Source organism: Oncorhynchus gorbuscha, linkage group LG16 (assembly GCF_021184085.1).
Source record: "Oncorhynchus gorbuscha isolate QuinsamMale2020 ecotype Even-year linkage group LG16, OgorEven_v1.0, whole genome shotgun sequence".
Classification (NCBI taxonomy): Eukaryota; Metazoa; Chordata; class Actinopteri; order Salmoniformes; family Salmonidae; genus Oncorhynchus; species Oncorhynchus gorbuscha.
In genome coordinates this window covers 11,653,412-11,665,854 of record NC_060188.1, presented here as the reverse complement: position 1 = coordinate 11,665,854, position 12,443 = coordinate 11,653,412, and the positions used below count along the sequence as shown (strand labels likewise).

Sequence of the window (12,443 nt, the reverse complement as noted above, 5' to 3'; positions counted from 1 at the left end):
CCGCCACCTACGATGCTGGAGGGAAACAGGATTCCCCCCAAAAATGAAAAAACTATCCAAAAATAAATAAAATCAAATAAATTAAAACCTTTTTGTTAAAATATAAAACAGATCTGATCCCTGCACAGGCTCAAGGGGAACCTGGAAGGGCAGGTCTTCCGGCGCCAGCACCCCTTGAATGTCTTCAGATGTAAAATCCTTAAGACAGTTTGTCCAGTTTTCTAGACTTCTTTGAGACTTGTGCTGTATACCTCATAACTATTGAAATGAATGCAACAAATTATCTTTTGTCTGGCAGCAAACATTTACTACAGGCTGTGGTGTATCCAGTACCATATCTTCACTTATGCTGCTCAGGTCAATACAATTCTGGTCTGACCAATCGGATTCCACGCTTCATGATTGCTTCGATCACGTGGACAGGGATATGTCCCGGATAGCCTCAGACAATAACATTGACGTATACGCTGACTCGGTGAGCGAGTTTATTAGCAAGTGCATCAGAGATGTCATTCGCACGAAACTGAAAGCGCGAACCACCGCTTTTAATCATGGCAAGGTGACTGGAAACACGACCGAATACAAACAGTGCAGATATTCTCTCCTCAAGGCAATCAAACAGGCAAAGCGTCAGTATAGAAACAAAGTAGAGTCGCATTTCAACGGCTCAAACACGAGGTGTGCGTGGTAGGGTCTACAGTCAATCATGGATTACAAAAAGAAAACCAGCCCCGTCGCGGACACTGACGTCATGCTCCCAGACAAACTAAACACGCCCAATTTTTCAGTTTTTGATTTGTTAAAGAAGTTTGAAATATCCAATAAATGTCGTTCCACTCTATGATTGTGTCCCACTTGTTGTTGATTCTTCACAAAAAAATACAGTTTTATATCTCTCTGTTTCACCTGAAGCCTGAAATGTGGCAAAAGGTCGCAAAGTTCAAGGGGGCCGAATACTTTCGCAAGGCACTGTACCTGCTCTCCAGGACACCTACAGCACCCGATGTCGCAGGAAGGCTAAAAAGATCATCAAGGACAACAACCACCCGAGCCACTGCCTGTCCACCATAACGCCATTTTAATCATGTTTACATACCCTACATTACTCATCTCATATGTATATATTGTATTCTACAACATCTACTGCATCTTGTCTATGCCGCACGCCATCGCACACCCATATATTTATATGTAATATACTTATTCATCACATTACATTTGTGTGTATTTGTGTGTATAAGGTAGTTGTTGTGAATTTGTTAGATTACTCGTTAGATTTTACTGCATAGTTGGAACTAGAAGCACAAGCGTTTCACTACACTTGCATCTGCTAACCATGTGTATGTGATCAATAACATTTGATTTGATGGGACTTGTTTTCTCAATTATTTTAATCGCCTCCTCATAGGAGATTTGATTGACAGCTCTAACTTTTGCCACCTCCCTCACCTTCACAGGGCACTCCAGGAACTCGGGATCATGATCCCCACCACAATTGCAACACCATGTTTCTACACAACATTCTTCAGAATACTCTGTTCGTCTACACACAGTTGAAACGTCTGCACACACTTGAAACGTGGTCAAATCCTTTAATATTCTTACACTGCAGTGGTGTGGGAACGAAAGCTTCCTACATAACCAAGCTTCACATGCGTAGGTATTTGCTCTTTATCAAAAACCAACAGAATCGACAGACTTTCTTCTATTTCTCCATTCCCCCAGCAGTTCAGACGCCGGGCACCAACCACACCAGGAATTCTCTTCAGGTATATTCAACCTGAACATCTGTCGTCGCCCCCTGAGATGACTCTTTTAACAGGTGCTCTACTCTGACGTTCAAAACATAAAACTTCTGTTGTCCGGATTCGTTTGAGTCCCACTGAAATCTTCCTCTGCTCTTCAGAAATACAATGAATCAAAATACGCCATTTTAGACACCTCAAACGGGTTTCCCACATATGCATCCTTACTCAACAAACGCATCCCATCAAGAAGCAATTCATTATCATTCACACACGTATCCTCCACTCCAATTTGAGACAATTTCAACTACTGTTCTCCATTCAGAACATTCGTCTTCACCAAATTTGCTCGACGCGCTGCTTGATTCCAACTCAGCATCCACTTCCGCCATCTTTCTACACTCTAGTCGACACATTGAAATGAAAGTGGACATGTAAACGTTGCATCATCTGCTCAGATGACAGATAAACCAACACATGTATTGACCTAAATTACTTAGTGATATTGGTATGAGTGGGTTCATGTTGTTTTATAGATCTACACAAGCTGCGGTTTGCTATTTAGAGTTGTTGAACTAGACTTTCCATTGCAACAATTATGTCATTTCATTTAACGTAGCTACAACACGCTTTGGCTCAAAGCAGCCTCATAAATGTTTTCAGTCAGACATTCATGCTTGCCACACATAGTTGAAATGTCTAGCCAACATTTTGAATTGAATAACATTGCTTGTGCACTTCAGAGCTGTAACGATTTAACGTTTTGGTTAAAGGCAAGTATAAACGCATACTAGTAGTAGTCATCGTTCGCGAAACAATGTCAACATCTCACTGGCTTCTTCTCTGGCGAGCTCTCATTGGCTATTGCTGATCACAGTTCTAAAAGCTTGTTGTTGCACCTTTCACACTACAAGAACATTGCAGATTTTGCTCCGATAAAATCCAACATGTCTGAAAATATCGGGATGTCTGGGACTGCTCGAAGACTAGATCGGTAGCCCTCAGATTGCGTCTCTGACCTGTTCAAGTTAAATGACCGTTGGTGTCGGCCGCGCGCCCTGAGTAGGCAACGACATGGGGGTTTTGTATCAGATTTCAGGTACAGCTAAAATTGTGTAGTGTACACCCGGCATAACTCAATTGAACTGCTAATTAGCTGACTTTACACACTGTTAAGCTAAGTGAATTAAATGTCATCAGCTAGCAAACGTCCTATTAGCTAGCTATCTTGATATAATCATTGTTAATTAAAAACACAGTCTCCAAATGACATGGAAGGGGGTGAAATTGAACCTCCAGCTGTCAGTAAAGGGAGAGTGTCGGCTGCTGGACAGGGCAGGTCATTTTGTGCCAGGACATTATGAAAAGATTGTCCAGTTCCAGTACCTAGAGGGGAAAAGTTTGAGGACAGCGAGATAATAGCAACATAATATTCTGTGCTGTGTAATTGAAGTATAATGAAGCCTGTATCTTTATAATGTTTTCTGTCTTCAGATATGGAATGCTGTGAAAGCCTGTTTGTGTCACACCCTGATCTGTTTCACCTGTCTTTGTGATGGTCTCCACCCCCCTCCAGGTGTCGCCCATCTTCCCCATTATCCCCTGTGTATGTATACCTGTGTTCTCTGTTTGTCTGTTAGTAGTTTGTTTTGTTCATAAAACCTACCAGCATTTGTTCCGCTGCGCTCCTGCCTGTTTTCTTGCTCCTGTTTTCTAGTCCTTCCCGGTGTTGACCCTGAGACTACCTGCCTTGACCCTGAGACTGCCTGCCTTGACCCTGAGACTGCCAGCCTTGACCCTGAGACTGCCTGCCTTGACCCTGAGACTGCCTGCCTTGACCCTGAGACTGCCTGCCTTGACCCTGAGACTGCCAGCCTTGACCCTGAGACTGCCTTGACCCTGAGACTGCCTGCCTTGACCCTGAGACTGCCTGCCTTGACCCTGAGAGACTGACCCTGAGACTGCCTTGACCCTGAGACTGCCTGCCTTGACCCTGAGACTGCCCCTGACCCTGAGACTGCCTGCCTTGACCCTGAGACTGCCAGCCTTGACCCTGAGACTGCCTGCCTTGACCCTGAGACTGCCTGCCTTGACCCTGAGACTGACCCTGAGACTGCCTGCCTTGACCCTGAGACTGCCTGCCTTGACCCTGAGACTGCCAGCCTTGACTGCCTGCCTGAGACTGCCTGCCTTGACCCTGAGACTGCCTGCCTTGACCCTGAGACTGCCAGCCTTGACCCTGAGACTGCCAGCCTTGACCCTGAGACTGCCTGCCTTGACCCTGAGACTGCCTGCCTTGACCCTGAGACTGCCAGCCTTGACCCTGAGACTGCCTGCCTTGACCCTGAGACTGCCTGCCTTGACCCTGAGACTGCCTGCCTTGACCCTGAGACTGCCAGCCTGACCCTGAGACTGCCTGCCTTGACCCTGAGACTGCCTGCCTTGACTGCCTGCCTTGACCCTGAGACTGCCTGCCTTGACCCTGAGACTGACCCCTGCCTTGACCCTGAGACTGCCTGCCTTGACCCTGAGACTGCCTGCCTTGACCCTGAGACTGCCTGCCTTGACCCTGAGACTGCCTGCCTTGACCCTGAGACTTGCCTTGACCCTGAGACTGCCTGCCGTTTTGTACCTTACCCCACCGTTCTGGATTATTGACCCTCATTAAAATGCAAATCAATTTATAATTGTTTTACGTATGCTTTTCTGGATCTTTTTGTTGTTATTCTGTCTCTCACTGTTCAAATAAACCTACCATTAAAATTATAGACTGATCATTTCTTTGTCAGTGGGCAAACGTACAAATCAGCAGGGTATCAAATCATTTTTTCCTCACCGTATATGCCATGGGTCATTGTGGCTAGCTACTTCTTGTCCCTCATGCTAGCCTTTACAACCAAATATCACTTCAGAAATGTCAACATTTTAAATATTGACATGGCAGCATTGTAGACCATTTCTCCCCTCTTGCTGCAGATTGAACTGATCTAGAAATAACAGAGACATGCTGTTAAAACCTGCATGCTGTAAATGTTCTCAAATGTTTTGTCACCACTGCTTGTTTTGTAGATGTTGTCCTCATGCACTGTTGCTACTTGTATTTATTTTTTATTTCACCTTTATTTAACCAGGTAGGCAAGTTGAGAACAACTTCTCATTTACAATTGCGACCTGGCCAAGATAAAGCAAAGCATTTCGACACATACAACAACACAGACTTACGCATGGAGTAGAACAAACATACAGTCAATAATACAATAGAAAAATAAGTCTATATACAATGTGAGCAAATGAGGTGAGTTGGGAGGTAAAGGCAAAAAAAGGCCATAGTGGCGAAGTAAATACAATATAGAAAGTAAAACACTGGAATGGTAGATTTGCAGTGGTAGAATGTGCGAAGTAGAAATAGAAATAATGGGGTGCAAAGGAGCAAAATAAATTATAGATGGGCTATGTACAGGTGCAGTAATCTGTGAGCTGCTCTGACAACTGGTGCTTAAAGCTAGTGAGGGAGATACGTGTTTCCAGTTTCAGAGATTTTTGTAGTTCATTCCAGTCATTGGCAGCAGAGAACTGGAAGGAGAGGCGGCCAAAGGAGGAATTGGTTTTGGGGGTGACCAGAGAGTGAGCACCAGATTTGTCCTCATAGACCACCAGGGTGTCTTGGGAACAGAACAGTCATGGCAATGGTTTGATGGCGTCCACATGTTTCCATGTGACCTTATGGGTGTATGACTGTGGCTCCTTTCACATGCCAGAGTCCCCCTGACACACCACACAGGGCAAGGTCACCCAGAGCCACCCCAAACTGCCACTACTGTCTCTAGCACTGTCTCTAGTCCTGTCCGTGGCCAGCGGAACACAACACATGGTCACAGAGAAGAAGAGCCCCGAGGTCAGAGGTGAGAGGCGCTCTGCTTGTGTGCTGTCGTTTTCTCCACTGCTGGTGGTCCTCTATATGGAACAGCACAAGGCTGCATTGTACCCTACTGTACATCACTCATAATAGAAGGCCTGACATAGATGTTCACTCACTGTATGAGGCACACGAAGTGCGGTTTGACTGGATTTCTGCAGTCCATATGAATTGGGAAGGTTCTGGACTTGTTCATGTGACTATGAATTGGGAAGGTTCTGGACTCGTTCATGTGACTATGAATTGGGAAGGTTCTGGACTGGTTCATGTGATTATGAATTGGAAAGATTCTGGACTTGTTCATGTGACTATGAATTGGGAAGGTTCTGGACTGGTTCATGTGATTATGAATTGGAAAGATTCTGGACTTGTTCATGTGATTATTAATTGGGATGGTCCTGGACTGGTTCATGTGATTATGAATTGGGAAGTTACTGGACTGTTTCATGTGACTACGAATTTGGAAGGTTCTGGACTGGTTCATGTGACTATGAATTGGGAAGGTTCTGGACTGGTTCATGTGACTATGAATTGGGAAGGTTCTGGACTTGTTCATGTGAGTATGAATTGGGAAGGTTCTGGACTTGTTCATGTGAGTATGAATTGGGAAGGTTCTGGACTGGTTCATGTGATTATGAATTGGGAAGGTTCTGGACTTGTTCATGTGATTATTAACTGGGATGGTTCTGGACTGGTTCATGTGATTATGAATTGGGAAGGTTCTGGAATGGTTCATGTGATAATGAATTGGGAAGGTTCTGGACTTGTTCATGTGACTATGAATTGGGAAGGTTCTGGACTTGTTCATGTGACTATGAATTGGGAAGGTTCTGGACTTGTTCATGTGACTATGAATTGGGAAGGTTCTGGACTTGTTCATGTGACTATGAATTGGGAAGGTTCTGGACTGGTTCATGTGACTATGAATTGGGAAGGTTCTGGACTTGTTCATGTGACTATGAATTGGGAAGGTTCTGGACTGGTTCATGTGATTATGAATTGGGAAGGTTCTGGACTTGTTCATGTGATTATGAATTGGGAAGGTTCTGGACTTGTTCATGTGATTATGAATTGGGAAGGTTCTGGACTTGTTCATGTGATTATGAATTGGGAAGGTTCTGGACTGGTTTATGTGAGTATGAATTGGGAAGGTTCTGGACTTGTTCATGTGATTATGAATTGGGAAGGTTCTGGACTGGTTTATGTGAGTATGAATTGGGAAGGTTCTGGACTTGTTCATGTGATTATGAATTGGGAAGGTTCTGGACTTGTTCATGTGATTATGAATTGGGAAGGTTCTGGACTTGTTCATGTGATTATGAATTGGGAAGGTTCTGGACTTGTTCATGTGAGTATGAATTGGGAAGGTTCTGGACATGTTCATGTGATTATGAATTGGGAAGGTTCTGGACTGGTTCATGTGATTATGAATTGGGAAGGTTCTGGACTTGTTCATGTGATTATGGTGCTGGGACATGTCTTCTTCTGTCCTCACTACCTTCTACTCTCTCTCTCTCTCTCTCTCTCTCTCTCTCTCTCTCTCTCTCTCTCTCTCTCTCTCTCTCTCTCTCTCTCTCTCTCTCTCTCTCTCTCTCTCTCTCTCTCTTTCGATCTCTTTCTATCTCTTCTCTCATTTTAAACTCCCTCTCTCTGAATAGAGATGTCCATGGCTGATCAGAAGCAGGTGTTTCTGCCTTTTTGAGAACCCAGAAACAGCTGTCAGTTTGCCTCCTAAATGACACGTTACTCACTATGTAGTGTACTACGTTTGACCAGGACACACCACAGGCTCTGGTTAAAAGCAATTCACTATATTGGGAATAGAGTGCTATTTTGGACATAACCTATGTGTGGGTGAGAGAGTGTTTCCTCCTCTTTGGATCTTTTCTCAGTTTGTTTCACAACTAACTGAGAACTTCCACGAGATGACAGAACATTAAAAGAAGAGCGATTTATGGCCCCATCTGCCTGACAAGCATCTCCAGCACAGTGCAGCAGGTGTCCACGGATATCCCACTTGCATTTGAAATGTGGCATTTCTGGCCCAGGCAGCATCCAAGCCCAGCACACAAACCTCACCCAAGTCCCCCATCCAAAAAGTAACTAATCCTAGTAAGTGTGCAAGTTCCAAGTTCCTAACATCCAAGAACCTAACATCCAAAACCATTACAGAAATCTTGTTTCCAAAACCCCAAATTAATGTCCATGATCCAAAACCAATATCAAGCCTTGTTTTTATCACTTTTACAAAACCTTGGAACATTCTAGTCCATCTGTACCAAATGCCATCTGGAGGTGGCATTAAGGACTTCTGTTATAAATTTGATCATTACCTTCATACAGTATATTTTCTGGAACTCAAACCTGCTGGTCCCATAAACCTAACCCAGCCTGTGGAGCCAACACATTACTATAAACCTAACCCCGCCTGTGGAGCCAACACATTACTATAAACCTAACCCAGCCTGTGGAGCCAACACATTACTATAAACCTAACCCAGCCTGTGGAGCCAACACATTACTATAAACCTAACCCAGCCTGTGGAGCCAACACATTACTATAAACCTAACCCAGCCTGTGGAGCCAACACATTACTATAAACCTAACCCAGCCTGTGGAGCCAACACATTACTATAAACCTAACCCCGCCTGTGGAGCCAACACATTACTATAAACCTAACCCAGCCTGTGGAGCCAACACATTACTATAAACCTAACCCCGCCTGTGGAGCCAACACATTACTATAAACCTAACCCAGCCTGTGGAGCCAACACATTACTATAAACCTAACCCAGCCTGTGGAGCCAACACATTACTATAAACCTAACCCCGCCTGTGGAGCCAACGCATTACTATAAACCTAACCCAGCCTGTGGAGCCAACACATTACTATAAACCTAACCCCGCCTGTGGAGCCAACACATTACTATAAACCTAACCCAGCCTGTGGAGCCAACACATTACTATAAACCTAACCCCGCCTGTGGAGCCAACACATTACTATAAACCTAACCCCGCCTGTGGAGCCAACACATTACTATAAACCTAACCCAGCCTGTGGAGCCAACACATTACTATAAACCTAACCCAGCCTGTGGAGCCAACACATTACTATAAACCTAACCCAGCCTGTGGAGCCAACACATTACTATAAACCTAACCCCGCCTGTGGAGCCAACGCATTACTATAAACCTAACCCAGCCTGTGGAGCCAACACATTACTATAAACCTAACCCCGCCTGTGGAGCCAACACATTACTATAAACCTAACCCAGCCTGTGGAGCCAACACATTACTATAAACCTAACCCCGCCTGTGGAGCCAACACATTACTATAAACCTAACCCCGCCTGTGGAGCCAACACATTACTATAAACCTAACCCAGCCTGTGGAGCCAACACATTACTATAAACCTAACCCAGCCTGTGGAGCCAACACATTACTATAAACCTAACCCAGCCTGTGGAGCCAACACATTACTATAAACCTAACCCAGCCTGTGGAGCCAACACATTACTATAAACCTAACCCCGCCTGTGGAGCCAACACATTACTATAAACCTAACCCAGCCTGTGGAGCCAACACATTACTATAAACCTAACCCCGCCTGTGGAGCCAACACATTACTATAAACCTAACCCAGCCTGTGGAGCCAACACATTACTATAAACCTAACCCAGCCTGTGGAGCCAACACATTACTATAAACCTAACCCCGCCTGTGGAGCCAACACATTACTATAAACCTAACCCAGCCTGTGGAGCCAACACATTACTATAAACCTAACCCCGCCTGTGGAGCCAACACATTACTATAAACCTAACCCAGCCTGTGGAGCCAACACATTACTATAAACCTAACCCCGCCTGTGGAGCCAACACATTACTATAAACCTAACCCAGCCTGTGGAGCCAACACATTACTATAAACCTAACCCAGCCTGTGGAGCCAACACATTACTATAAACCTAACCCAGCCTGTGGAGCCAACACATTACTATAAACCTAACCCCGCCTGTGGAGCCAACACATTACTATAAACCTAACCCAGCCTGTGGAGCCAACACATTACTATAAACCTAACCCAGCCTGTGGAGCCAACACATTACTATAAACCTAACCCCGCCTGTGGAGCCAACACATTACTATAAACCTAACCCCGCCTGTGGAGCCAACACATTACTATAAACCTAACCCAGCCTGTGGAGCCAACACATTACTATAAACCTAACCCCGCCTGTGGAGCCAACACATTACTATAAACCTAACCCAGTCTGCTACCAAAGCAGGGAGCTCCATATCTTGCAGCAGCAGTGGACCTCCCAGAGGCTGGGCTTATTATTCACTGACATGGCTGATTTCATGCCACATCCACCCTACTGGATTGACAGCTTCCTGGGTATGTTCTCCAGTGCTGCAGCCTGCCCTGTAGTGCATCTGTGTTCACCGTGCCTACAGAGGGAATACCTGGCCTCTAGTTAGAGCGTTTGGAGATTATGCACTGTCTCTGTGTTGACACTCCACCACTTCTTGACCTCTGTAACCACGTGTTCTGTTTTTTCTGCAGTCTGACAATTTGGCCTGCATGGCCCTCTGACCCTGACTGTAGAACAGACACATGTGGAAGTCACCCCTGTTGACCTCCTAAATTCACATGAGAAAGAAAACATTGTGATAGAGACATTACAGGCCTTTACTATACGACCCTGATAGGACAGGAGGGCAACGATTACCATAAGTTCCCAGACGTTACTGCTACTGGCTAGCTTGCAGGTTGTGTGTGTGTATGTTGATGTGAGTGTACGTTGGTTCTCTTACTATGGCAGAGGGAGTCGCTGATGGGGGTGCAGGCGCTCAGCTCCACCTCGATGCCCTCATCACATATGGTGCAGGGCAGGCAGGGGTCCAGGGAGCTGTCCCGGTCAGAGTAGGTGTCGTCTATACAGTCCTCACACACTGTGTCGTGGTTGTGCTCGCAGTGTGCCAACACGCCCTGGCCCGCCGGGCACACCGTGCAGGGCTCACAGCGCCCAGACACCTCATTCAGGTAGTAGTTGTAGTCACACACGCAGATGGCATTGTTGGAGTCGGTGCAGGGCGTCTGCATGCGCATCAGACCTGTACACATGGTGCAGGGGATACAGGTGTCTGTGTGGCTGTAGGTCTCTGAATAGGTCTCACCTGGAGGAGAAGAAAGAAGAGGGGGATAGAGAACAATGAAGGGAGGATGAGACAGAGGAGAGAGGGGGATGGAGGGAGGAGACAGAGACAGTCAGTCTAATGACATGAATCATGTTTACTGCTGCTGTGTTCATCGAGAGGGGACACACAGTGATCCAGTGGGCTCTGGATGATTAGTGTTCTGAAGGAGTCTGAAGCCCACCGTGCTCATTACTAGATTGATCTCTGTATGGACTGTACCGACTGTACTGTAATGATGTAGCTCTCTACTGCTCTGAACAGAAGATGAGATGGCCTGTATTCAAAGTTAATCAAGCTGGTGTTTGGCACAAATGACCACTGATTATTTGATGCTTGGCCACTCTTCATCATTTTAAAGTATGTTTCAAGATATTTCTGAAAAGAATACATACGTCTAACAACATTGAGATGTACAAACGTAGCGCACGCCATACGCATGTTTCCCATTGTAAATCAGACTTGCCATGAAACTGTGCGTGTGTGAACAAGCATTATAACTCTGCCAGGAAAACGCCCTCCATTCACCTGACTATAACACCCTTCAACACACTTTATTTGCTGTATGATGTGGAACTATTGGAATTAGACCATGGTACGGCAGTTTCTCAAAGAAAGAGCAATGGCCAATTTGATCACATTTCTGTAGAGGTGTGGGCAGAATGTTTTAGTCTTTTACAGTGACTTTTTCAAACCAATTTATAAGTCGCTCTGGATAAGAGCGTCTGCTAAATGACTTAAATGTAAATGTAAACTAAACATGCATGCTGTGCCACGCCCTGACCTCAGAGAGCCTTTTTATGTCTCTATTTGGTTAAGTCAGGGTGTGATTTCGGTGGGCATTCTAGTTTTCTATTTATTTTTTGGCCAGGTAGGGTTCCCAATCAGAGGCAGCTGTCTATCGCTGTCTCTGATTGGGAATCATACTTAGGCAGCCTGTTTTCCACCCTAGTTTGTGGGATTTTGTTTTTGCATAGTTGCTGTGGAGCCTGCAGAAATGTACATGTGTTTGTATTTTGTTGTTTTTTGGTGACATTTGAAGATAAAGTCAAATGAACGCCTACCACGCTGCACCTTGGCCTCCTTCTAACGACAGTAACATGCTCCCTATACCGAGTGCCAAACACTTTATTGATTGTATATTCAAAAATGTTTTAATTAAAATGCAACAGCCCACACTTCTTTGCAAAAGACTAATTGTTTTGATTATCAATAGATTATTGTGTTTCTTCAGTATCTCCTGCCTTGGGTCTCTGAGAAGTCGCACTCCTATCGCACAGCAATACTGTAGACTAAACCCATACTGGCAAGTCTTTTACACAAGCTACTGATATATTTACTGTGTAGGAAGAATGTATTCATATTTTTCAGTAATTTATGCTGTTTCTGGCTGTAAAGGGCAGTAATTTATGCTGTATCTGGCTGTAAAGGACAATAATTAATGCTGTATCTGGCTGTAAAGGGCAGTAACTTATGCTGTACCTGGCTGTAAAGGGCAGTAATTTATGCTGTACCTGGCTGTAAAGGGCAGTAATTAATGCTGTATCTGACTGTAAAGGGCAGTAATGTATGCTGTACC

The 12,443-nt window shown here is 44.9% G+C and overlaps 1 protein-coding gene across 1 annotated transcript in view; it reads right to left on the bottom strand.

Moving 5' to 3' along the window:
* Positions 1 to 12,443, bottom strand: part of LOC124000453 (tumor necrosis factor receptor superfamily member 16-like) — a 63,370-nt gene that overhangs the window by 17,828 nt on the left and 33,099 nt on the right. Inside the window, exon 3 of the mRNA XM_046306811.1 lies at positions 10,484 to 10,846. Coding sequence (XP_046162767.1) covers positions 10,484 to 10,846 — 363 coding nt within the window. The remainder of the gene's footprint in view (positions 1 to 10,483; positions 10,847 to 12,443) is intronic.